This window comes from Pelophylax lessonae, assembly GCF_965119305.1.
Source record: "Pelophylax lessonae genome assembly, chromosome: 6".
NCBI lineage: Eukaryota > Metazoa > Chordata > Amphibia > Anura > Ranidae > Pelophylax > Pelophylax lessonae.
In genome coordinates this window covers 125002894-125015254 of record NC_138773.1, presented here as the reverse complement: position 1 = coordinate 125015254, position 12361 = coordinate 125002894, and the positions used below count along the sequence as shown (strand labels likewise).

The window sequence follows — 12361 nt, the reverse complement described above, 5'->3', positions numbered from 1 at the left end:
TGTTGACTTAGCAATATTTTATTGAATAATGCTTTCTAGATTTTAAATACTTGTAAACCCTGATAATCGGTGTGCTAAAGACTGCGGGATTTATTTACTAAAGCTAGAGAGGGCAAAATTAGTCACAATTATGTAGAGAAAATCAGCTTACAGGTTTTATTGCTAAAGCTTAATTAAACAAGCTGAGGTTAGAAGAGGATTGGTTTCTCTGCAGAATTGTGACAAATTTTGCCCTCTCGAACATTCGTAACTAAATCCCCGTGTGTCATAAACAGTAGTTTCCTTCTAGTAATTTACACCTTTTATTGCACATCAGTGCTTCAGATTTTTCCAGCCTTTCCTTTCTACATGTATGCACTCCAGTGATGGTTGCATAATGCTGTTCTTGAAGGGGACAACAATGGTCCATGCTTTTGTATTGTGTGTTGAACAATCACTTATTGTCCTCATCTGAAGCACATGAGACAGGGGGACAATGTAGAAGCATTTGCCAACCCATAGCAGAAAGAGCTTGAGCACGGACCATCATAACTGCATCAACAGGTATTGTTTTAATGAAAGCCGCACATAATATTGGGGGTATGTTACAGGCCACCCAATCTGAAGGAGGAAGAGCTGGACCTTCTATCAGTTAGAAATGGCAGTGAGGCATGGAAATGTCATCATTATGGGGGACTTAACTGGAGTCAAAGAAAGACTAGATGAGCTTACCAAAAATAAATCACCGGGACCAGCTGGCTTACACCCCAAAGTCCTCAAAGAACTCTGATTATAGCCAGGCCTCTAATCCTAATCTTTGTTCCCAGCATAATGACAGGAATTGTACCAGCTGATTAGAGTAAAGCCAATGTGGTACCAGTACTCAAAAAAGGGTAAAGACATATACCTGGAAAATGTAGGCAGGCAGGCTAACATCAAGAGTACGTAGATTATTGGAGTGGATTAGGGACTGATGAGGGACTATATTTAAGAATTTGCTGAAGATAACCGTATCATTAGTAGTAATTAGCATAGCTTTACAAAGGGTCGTTCTTGCCAGACCAATCTGTTAACATTCTACAAGGAATTGAGCTGCCATCTAGATAAGGGGAGGCCTGTGGAAGTGGTGTATCTGGATTTTGCAGAAGCATTCAATACAGTTCCCCTTAACGCATAATCTACACAAGCTGAGGTCTGCTGGCATGGACTATTAGGTTTGTTCTTGGATAGAAAACTGGTTAGAGGGGGTAGTGATAAATGGAGGTGGAAATATCAGCTTTAGGTAACGCGTTTCACACCCTTACTGGTGTATAGTCATAGCTAAAATAACAGGCTGAAACATGGATATATATGTATCAGTATAATGACTTAATGTGTCCACTCAAACAATACCATGTGCAGCCAATAGAACACACATGAAAATAATTATGGCAAAAAAGCAATCAGATCAACTCATGTAACATCAAAATTCTTTATTAATCTATTGTGAAACAACCCTTGCCCCATTTCAAAAAGAAAGAAAATGTAGAAATGTAAAAACAAAACAATTACTAGTATAAAATAAAAGTGTTTATGTTGTTGCAGATTAGGGATGATCGAACTTTTGAAAAGTTCGGTTCGACCAGAACACCCGAATTTCCCGAAAGTTTGGTTCAGATTCCAGAACCCCATTGAAATCAATGGGACCCGAACTTCGGGAATCAAAAAACACTATTTTGAAGCCCTAAAACCCAATAAATGCCCCTAGGCATTCTGGGTCATGCCCCAGGGACTATGAATCAGGCAAAAAAAAGTTCTTAAAAATTGTAGTTTTTAATAGAGAGCCAATTATTGAAAAAAATATTGGAAAAAAAAAGAGATTTCTTTGGATTTAGTGTCTGGGGGGTCTAAAAAGTGTACCTGTAAAGTTTCAGCTCTGTAGCATGTCCAGAACTAGAAAAACTGATTATTTTTCTTAGAATTTCAGTAGCGCAGGGATGGTGTTACCCTCCTTTCACACCTGCGCGTTTTTGTTTCAGGCGTTTTTCAGGCATTTTTTGAAGGCGTTTGGAGGCAGGCATGACATCTGAACTCTGTATAGGGGTGTATGTGTGTATATATATATTATATATATATATATATATATGTGTGTGTGTGTGTATATATATATATATATATATATATATATATATATATATATATATATGTGTGTGTGTGTATACAGTGGGTACGGAAAGTATTCAGACCCCCTTAAATTTTTCACTCTTTGTTATATTGCAGCCATTTGCTAAAATCATTTTTCATTCTTCTTCCTCATGAATGTACACATAGCACCCCATACTGACAGAAAAACACAGAATTGTTGACATTGTTGCAGATTTATTAAAAAAGAAAATCTGAAATATCACATGGTCCTAAGTATTCAGACCCTTTGCTCAGTATTTAGTAGGCATGTAACGATATTACAGCTATTGCGGTATCGCGGTGTTTTGCATGGCCCGATACCGTCGTGGTGGGTGCACGGTATGGCCGCCTTCTACTTCTATGTGTCTCGTCGGCTCGGCGGCTCCTGTCTGACTATGCTGTACACTACAGTGCTGCTTGCTTACGGGCCGAGCCGAGGCGAGCGGCTGCCAGTTGGTTAGAGCAGTGTGGGTGGGCGGGCTTGTGGGGCGGAGCCAGCGCATGAGAGCGCCGAGCGGCGGACTCGGCGGAGCAGAGCCAGCTTCCCTGAATCCCTGGCAGCCAGGCAGTGGTACCACGGCAAGACACAGACACCGGACCGCCGGTGAGTAATTAAATAATGTGAAAGAATTTAAAAAAAAACAGTGCACACTGACGCCACTCAAGTCATCATTCATGACATGCATTGTACTAGTAGTTTTTAGAGTAAGCAGAACAGTGCTAAGAAGAGAAGAGGTATCAGGTGCCGTGCTAGTGGGGGAGTGGACAAGAGCATGAGGCCCAAAATGTGGTGTCTTCTAATCTTAGAGAGAAGGAGTGACTGTAATGTACTGTATATATTTCAAAGTGATTTTTTATGTGTCTTACTGGCTTTACTTTCACATATTTGCAAACTTATTTCTTCAATGAAGAAATAAGTTTGCAAATATGTGAAAGCAAAGCCAGTAAGCCCCATAAAAAATCACTTTGAAATATCGCAATAAATATCGTACCGTGAGGTCAATATCGAAATTGTATCGTACCGTGAGATTTTGATATCGTTACATCCCTAGTATTTAGTAGAAGCCCCCTTTTGATCTAATACAGCCAGGAGTCTTTTTGGGAAAGATGCAACAAGTCTTTCACACCTGGATTTGGGGATCCTCTGCCATTCCTCCTTGCAGATCCTCTCCAGTTCTGTCAGGTTGGATGGTAAACGTTGGTGGACAGCCATTTTTAGGTCTCTCCAGAGATGCTCAATTGGGTTTAAGTCAGGGCTCTGGCTGGGCCATTCAAGAACAGTCACGGAGTTGTTGTGAAGCCACTCCTTCGTTATTTTAGCTGTGTGCTTAGGGTCATTGTCTTGTTGTAAGGTAAACCTTCGGCCCAGTCTGAGGTCCAGAGCACTCTGGAGAAGGTTTTTGTCCAGGATATCCCTGTACTTGGCCGCATTCATCTTTCCCTCGATTGCAACCAGTCGTCCTGTCCCTGCAGCTGAAAAACACCCCCACAGCATGATGCTGCCACCACCATGCTTCACTGTTGGGACTGTATTGGACAGGTGATGAGCAGTGCCTGGTTTTCTCCACACATACCGCTTAGAATTAAGGCCAAAAAGTTCTATTTTGGTCTCATCAGACCAGAGAATCATATTTCTCACCATCTTGGAGTCCTTCAGGTGTTTTTTAGCAAACTCCATGCAGGCTTTCATGTGTCTTACACTGAGGAGAGGCTTCCGTCGGGCCACTCTGCCATAAAGTGCCGACTGGTGGAGGGCTGCAGTAATGGTTGACTTTCTACAACTTTCTCCCATCTCCTGACTGCATCTCTGGAGCTCAGCCACAGTGATCTTTGGGTTCTTTACCTCTCTCACCAAGGCTCTTCTCCCTCGATAGCTCAGTTTGGCCGGACGGCCAGCTCTAGGAAGGGTTCTGGTCGTCCCAAACGTCTTCCATTTGAGGATTATGGAGGCCACTGTGCTCTTAGGAACCTTAAGTGCAGCAGAAATCTTTTTTTAACCTTGGCCAGATCTGTGCCTTGCCACAATTCTGTCTCTGAGCTCTTCAGGCAGTTCCTTTGACCTCATGATTCTCATTTGCTCTGACATGCATTGTGATCTGGAAGGTCTTACATAGACAGGTGTGTGGCTTTCCTAATCAAGTCCAATCAGTATAATCAAACACAGCTGGACTCAAATGAAGGTGTAGAACCATCTCAAGGATGATCAGAAGAAATGGAAAGCACCTGAGTTAAATATATGAGTGTCACAGCAAAGGGTCTGAATACTTAGGACCATGTGATATTTCAGTTTTTCTTTTTCAATAAATCTGCAACAATGTCAACAATTCTGTGTTTTTCTGTCAGTATGGGGTGCTATGTGTACATTCATGAGGAAGAAGAATGAACTTAAATGATTTTAGCAAATGGCTGCAATATAACAAAGAGTGAAAAATTTAAGGGGGTCTGAATACTTTCCGTACCCACTGTATATATAAATATATGTGTGTGTGTGTGTATATATATATATATATATATATATATATATATATACACATATATGTATACTCCTAACCCAGAATCTGCATAGTGGGGTCACCCTGGCATGGCAGAGTCAGGTCACCCTAAACTACACTACGGTCACCCTGACATGGCAGAGTTCGGTCACCCTGACATGGCAGAGTCAGGTCACCCTAAACTACACTACGGTCACCCTGACATGGCAGAGTCAGGTCACCCTAAACTACACTACGGTCACCCTGACATGGCAGAGTCAGGTCACCCTTAACTACACTACAGTCACCCTGACATGGCAGAGTCAGGTCACCTAAACTACACTACGGTCACCCTGACATGGCAGAGTCAGGTCACCCTAAACTACACTACGGTCACCCTGACACTTAAAAGTATCCCTACAAAAACTAGATTATTGAATCTAACTATAGTGGTATATAGTACCCGAACTACACTGCATATCCCTTTCCTCACACTAAAAGAACAGCTCAATACAGCAGAAGATAATTGCAAAATGACTCTGGAGCTTTACAAGCAGCAGGAGAAACACACATGCTTCTACTCTCTTCCACAGCCTCTGTATTACAGTGCTAGAGGTTTGGCGGGGCTATGTTATATACTGGGTGGCGTATTCACTCCCGATTGGCCTCTGGACACCGTAGTCACTCCAATCACATTCCTAGCAGACTCCTGCCCCCTCAATTGGCTTTTACTGATGTTTCTGGGCCAATCACGGGCTTTTAAAGCCCAGTTCCTGTCCCATTGCATTTTTGGCGGTTCTGGTGACCGAATTCCGAACTTTTACCGCAAAAATTTGGAATTCGGCCGAATTTCGAACACCCAATGTTCGGGTCGAACCGATGGTCGACCCGAACCGTTCAATCATCCCTATTGCAAATATGCCAGGATGCAATCATCTAGACTGCTGGAAAAGCATGTCCCTATAGGTATATGAGTGTAAATTAGCATACCTCAAAGACCCAAAATATCAGAGGATGTGAATAGAACTTTGTTCCCTAAAAATATATCTGAATTAAATTACCCTACAGGAATCCAGATGGATCACCTGGCACACATGCAACGACAAAAAAGCACTCAACTAAGGATATATCTATACAAAAGGATAAAGATATCACATGAGCATAAAAAAAAAAAAACTATAAACAAAATTCTGAATGCAGAGTGTAGGATATGCAATGTGATGATCAGAGCCGAATAAACCATAAACATATTGAATTGAATATGACTCACAAGTAATTACATAGACCAGATACCTAGTGTTACAATTGAAAAACAATGAGATTTTAAACAGTAAATCGGTCATGATAGAATGAATCGTGTCACCTCTTTTGATGTGAGGGTAACACAAACCTCCATTTATGCCGCATCGAAAGGTGCCTTTAAATTGTAGCCAGTGTGAGGGAGATTTTTTGCTGGTATATTAACTGAGGGACAAGGTCTTACCTAGTGTAGAAGCTTTACAGGAGACTGTCCTTACCCCTTTTGATAAAATCTGAGCATAGATGGGGTCATTGTACAGTACCGGTAGGTATTTAAAGATGATATTTTTAATCTTCCCAAAATCAATGCTAAAAGGAGTGGAGAACACAGGGACACTAGTTATTTGTGAGGTTTTATTCTTGTCCTGTAACAAACTGTTGTGTGGAGTGTCCTCCGATATACAAATAGCTCTATTTAGACTCGACCTAGAATACCCTTTGTCTTCAAACCGTTGTGTCATGTCTCCTGTCTCTCTCCTGAAGTCTGCATCATTGCTACAAATACGTTTAAGTCTCAAAAATTGACCCACAGGTATGCCTTTTATGGTGTGTTTGGGGTGACCAGAATCCGCTCTTAAAAGTGAGTTACCAGCAGACTGCTTAAAACTGAAAACTACCCTATTGCCTTTACCTAATAATGTAACATCCAGAAATTCAATAGAATTGAAGTCCCAATGTCCCATAAAGAGTACATTTTAATTGTCATTCATATACTTTAACCAGTCATCTAAACTGTTTACCTCGCTGGAAACAATAAGAAGCAAGTCGTCTAGATCCAAAAATGCAGGACCTCTACCACCATCCCATATAGAGTTAGGCTAGGGAAGGGAAAAACTTAGCCCCCATAGATGCCCCACCCCTCCTGGAGGTAGAAGTTCCCATCAAACAAAGAAATTATGGTTCAATAAGTATTCCAGACTCTATAAAATAAATTTCTGGTGAACGAGTAACAACTACATTTCCTCAAAAAGAAAGAGACTGCTTGCAAGCCCAAAGCGTGGGGAATAGACGAATAAAGGTTCATCACATTGCATGTGATCCACCTATAATCTGAGTTCCAATTAAAATCTTTGCATTTCTCCAATAGCTGTTTGGTATCCCTAAGGAAACCTGGTAGATTAACTAATAGGGGCTGTAGCTGATGATCCACCCATTGCCCCAAGCGCTCATTTAATGATACCTCAGGCAGGAAGTGGAATATCAGCAATATGGGGAATTCTGAAATAAACACGTTCTGTGTAAAAATCCCTGCCGCCACCGCTTTGTTTAATAATGTGGACAAATCTTTTTTTAAAAGATTGTGTAGGGTCACCCCTAAGTTTAAAATAAGTGTCGGGATCAGACAATTGGCGCATGGCCTTATTTTTATATGATTCAGAGTCGAGGAGCACCACAGAGCCCCCCATATCTGCATTTCTGTTCACTATGCTGTCCTCTTCCCTGAGGCTTTGAAGGAGCTATTTTTTCAAGGGTAGTGAGATTATCTGAAGCCAAATTACCAAAGGACTTACAAGCCATGTGGGTCAAGTCCTTCTCCACCAGTCTCTGAAAAAGGTCCATATCCTTGCCTCGTGAACCTAGCGGGTAAAAATGTGATCTTTGTTTAAATGGTACGGCCATGTAACCACCCATTAACTCAGCAGGACTAGGATCGGATTCAGAGGCCAAATCAGCCGAATCTCATAATGCACATACATCCGAAAATTCTTGTGGAGGAGGAGACTCGCCTACCAATACCACATCGTTTACTCACTAGGGGGAGAACCTCTGGGGGAATCAAGGATGGAGAAAGATCTGGGGGTCCTAGTAGAAGGAAGACTGAGCAAAAGCATGCAATGTCAAGCTTCAGCTACCAAAGCTGGCAGAATAATGGCATGCATAAAGAAGGGGATATACTCCAGAGATAAAACTATAATCCTGCCACTTTATACAACTCTGGTAAGGCCAGTATTCTGTCCAGTTCTGGTCACCAGTCCTCAGAAGGGATGTGCTGGAGCTAGAGAGAGTCAAAAATGGGCAACAAAATTAATACAGGGATTGGAGGACCTCAATTAGGAGGAACGACTGTAAGCACTAAACTTATTCTCGCTGGAGAAGACAGGCTTGAGAGTGGATATGATAGCGATTTACAAATACCTCAATGGTGAACCCAGCATTAGAAAAAACATTTCAGATATTTATTTGTAAAACATTTTGAATATCATTTTCCTTTCACTTCACAATTATGTGCCACTTTGTGTTGGTCTATCACATAAAATACATTTACGTGTTAGGTTGTAACATGACAAAATGTGGAAAATTTCAAGGGGTATGAATACTTTTTCAAAGGCACTGTATTTTAAATTATCCATATTCCATTTGCTAAGTCTGTTCTTAAGTATTAGGGGGAGGTGAGGAAGTTCTATCCCACCTAGTCCTCACTTTTTCCTGCTCTAATTAGGCCATGTGTTATCTGTTTCAAAAAATTAACATGACCACAAATAAAAGGGATGAATAAAGTACAGTACTGGAAGGGGCCACGCAGTTTTGTGCAGTGATGTCTTTCCCTTATGTAAATATAGGATCGTTATGACCTACGAAGTGGGAGGTGTTTTAAAGGCTATGACCTCTGGGCTGTGAAGCTTGCATAGCTTAACCCAAAAAGACATAGAGAATCTCAGGGTCTGCACGGCAACTGGGAGACGGTGTGTAAAACCTAAAAGGTTTGTAGTTTTCCATGCATAAAAAATTGAGTTCTTTAAAGTGAGCTCTTTAATTTGCCAAGCTCTGAAGAGTCTGCCTCGCAAAATATGCGCCAATGTGCGTTGATCGCATTGTGGTTCACACCGACTCATGCGCAAACTGTCAGCTCGCACCAGTTAATTTACAACGCCCCTGGGGCAGCTCGCGTGCCATGGTGCGAGCTGACAGTTCACGCATGAGTCGGATCGCACTGGTGTGAACCACCATGCGATCCGATTTTGCTGCAAACCTAAATTAGGGTATGTGCGTGTTCGGTGCGATTCAGATTCGCCCATGCAATCGGTGTGGCCGAGTTTGCATCGCACAGACATTGCGTGTGATTTTAGGAGTAGTGCGCTCCGAGTCGCATGCGGTGTCTGTCATCGCATAAGTGTGGACTGGCACTTAATGTTTGTTTTCCTATGGGACACCTTCCTTGATTCTTGACCGACTTTAACACACCACCTCTCCCCTGGTGTTATGTATTGATGTTAATTGCAATTAAGTATGTACCGCCCCTAGTTTTAGGAGCAGTTCTCACATTATATAAGTTAAAATTTTATTGTACATGCTATGAGGAATGCGTAAAGCCGAAACGCGTCAGCATTTGTCATGTTGTCACCGCTATCCATGTTGGAATAAAGAATTTTACTTGGAAGAAGCCTTTTTCGTGTGCCGGATTTATTCATATAACATTTGGTTTGGATGGCACTTAGCTCTTTATCTTCCCACAGTGCGGTGGAGCTAGGGTGAGTTATTGTTTATACTTTTGAAGCTTTGCCTGGTACCAGTGACACCAATACAGTGATCAGTGCTAAAAATATGCACTTTTACTGTACTAATGACACTGGCTGAGAAGGGGTTAACATCTAGGGCAATCAAGAGGTGAACTGTGTCTAGCCAGTGTTTGTGTGTTAACTGTGTGAAACTCTGCTAAAGAAAAGGTGCAGAACCACAAAACACACATAGCTGGTAAAAAACAATGTATGCTTGTGTGGAGAGCAGTGATTTTAGCAATATCTTTGACTATTTAAGTTGGATCGTACAGTGAATCTAAGGCCCACATTTAGATCTGGGCCCCCACCCGTGTAAAATTGCTGCATATAGGCAATTTAAAACTGTACTGGTGAGGAAAAAAGTATACCTACTTTTTACCTGTATCTTCTGCATTGCAGTGCTTTATGTCCCTCTCCTTTCCACCTGAGAAAAGATGAGTACCCCAGATCTTGTGAGAAGACACTTTAGTCCAGTGCAAGAGCATCTTCTCGTAAGATTTGTGCTACCTTGCCTTCCCCAGGATCTCACTGGAAGGAGCATGACCTCCGTTTTTCCTAGGGTCTCCAGGCTATAGGCCGAATACATTTATAATCTAACTTCTTCCATTACAAGTACAGTTTTATTGGCACCATTCTACACAAAAGATATAGATACCCCTAGTTTTTCTGTATCCAATATTTAGATTTTTGAGTTTGCAGTATTTCATTTTTTAATCTAGGTTGGGATTGTTGGAAGAACAGGAGCTGGAAAGTCATCTCTCACCTTAGGACTGTTCCGTATTAATGAGGCTGCTTCGGGTGAAATCATCATAGATGGGTGCAACATAGCCAAAATTGGTCTGCATGACCTTCGATTCAAGTTAACAATTATTCCTCAGGTATAGTTATCCATAGCATTGCTTATCAGATGATATTTGTTTATATTTAAAAAGTTTCTATTATGTTAGATTTTTTTGATATTTTTTTTGATAAGCTTTGTTTGTGTTCTTGGGTCTGGAATATTTTGCATGGATTTCCCTTTCGCATATTAGGAGTGGAATTTTTTATTCACTTTTTACTGAAGCCATCCATTGACAAAGATGAAGCAAAAGTAAATTGAGTTACCTAGTTAAATAAGCCCACATCTTTAAAAACAAAAAAAGCCAGAGCTTTAGGCTCTATTCATACCTCTTAAACATTTCTGCAGTGCTTTTTGCGCTTTCTACTGCAATTTGCATTTTTTGATTCTGTGTTTTTTTTTTTTTTTTTTAAGGAAAATTTATTGTTGGGCAGATAGAAAATGTAAATTGCTGCAAAATCGTGGTAAAAAAAGCGGTAGAACTGCACTACATGCATTTTCTGCAGCTTTTCCATTGAAGTCTTTTGAACCAAAAAGCAAAAAAAGCACAGTTTTGCATCTAAAAAAAACGCAGAGGCACAAAAATGCATTGATGTTAATGTGTTCCATAAGAACCCATGTTAACAATAATGTCCTGTTTCTGCAAAAAGCATGAAAATCCACATTGGTGTGAATGGAGCCTTAGATCGAAATTTACTACAGTGGGTATAGAAAATAATCACCCACCTTTTAAAATAATCACATTTTGTTGCTTTGCAGCCTGAAATGAAGACACTGTTTTTGTTTTATCCAGCTGTATTTACTAGTGCAACTTATAACATCCAAGTTAGACATAACACGGACATGCCAGAGTTGGAAAAAGGGTCACCCCTTGTGTCAGTATTTTGTTGAACCACCTTTTGCTTTAATTACATCCTTTAGTCTGTTCAGATATGTCTCCACTAATTTTGCACATCTAGACTTTGCAATATTTGCCCACTCTTCTTTCCAGAACTGCTAAAGTTCAGTTAAATTTGATGGTGACCATTTGTGAACTGCATTCTTCAAGCCATTTCACAGATTTTCAATGGTTTTTCTAATTTTGAATTCTTCAGCCTCAACAACACCAATACAACGCATCCAGAAAGTAGTCACAGCGCTTAATTTTTTCAAACTTTTTTTAATGTTACAGCCTTATTCCAAAATGGATTCAACTAATTGTTTTCCTTAAAATTCTACACACAATACTCCATAATGACAACGAGAAAGACATTTGTTTTAAGTCTTTGCAATTTTATTAAAAATAGCAACTGAAAAAAATCCCATGTACATAAGTATTCACAGCCTTTGCTCAGTAGCACCTTTGGCACCATTTACAGCCTCAAGCCTCTGAGTATAATGCTACAATCTTGGCACACCTATTTTGGGGCAGTTTCTCCCATTCTTCTTTGCAGGACTTCTCAAGCTCCATCAGGTTGGATGGGGAGCGTCAGTGCACAGTCATTTACAGATCTCTCCAGAGATGTTTAATCAGGTTCAAGTCTGGGCTTTGGCTGGGCCACTCAAGGACATTCCGAGTTGTCCCGTAGTCACTCCTTTGTTAACTTGGCTGTATGCTTAGGGTCCTTGTCCTATTGGAAGATGAACCTTCACCCCAGTCTGTCGTCAAGGATTTTTCTGTACATTGCAGAAGTCATCTTTCTCTCAATTCTGATTAGTCTCCCAATTCTTGCCACTGAAAATAATCCCCATAGCATGATGCTGCCAACATTAGGTTTCACTGTAGGAATGGTATTGGCCAGGTGATGAGCGATGCCTGGTTTCCTTCAGACTTTCGCTTGCCATTCAGGCCAAAGAGTTGAATCTTGGTTTCTTTAGACCTCGTAGACTGAGAGTCATTCAGGTGCCTTTTGGCAAACTCAAGGCAGACTGTCATGTGCCTTTTGCTGAACAGTGGCTTCTGTTTGACCACTCTACTCTATAGGTCTGATTGTAGGAGTGCTGCAGAGATGGTTGTTCTTCTGGAAGGTTCTCCTCTCTCCACAGAGAAATGCTGGAGCTCTGTCCGAGTGACCATCAGGTTCTTGGTTACCTCCCTGAATAAGGCCCTTCTCCCTCGATCGTTCAGTTTGACC

General features: G+C 41.0%; 1 protein-coding gene across 2 annotated transcripts in view; it reads left to right on the top strand.

Moving 5' to 3' along the window:
- Positions 1 to 12361, top strand: part of ABCC1 (ATP binding cassette subfamily C member 1 (ABCC1 blood group)) — an 891484-nt gene that overhangs the window by 862998 nt on the left and 16125 nt on the right. For both annotated transcript variants that reach the window (XM_082260033.1, XM_082260032.1), the window contains one exon: positions 10129 to 10287. In XM_082260033.1, the coding sequence (XP_082116159.1) occupies positions 10129 to 10287 (159 nt within the window). The remainder of the gene's footprint in view (positions 1 to 10128; positions 10288 to 12361) is intronic.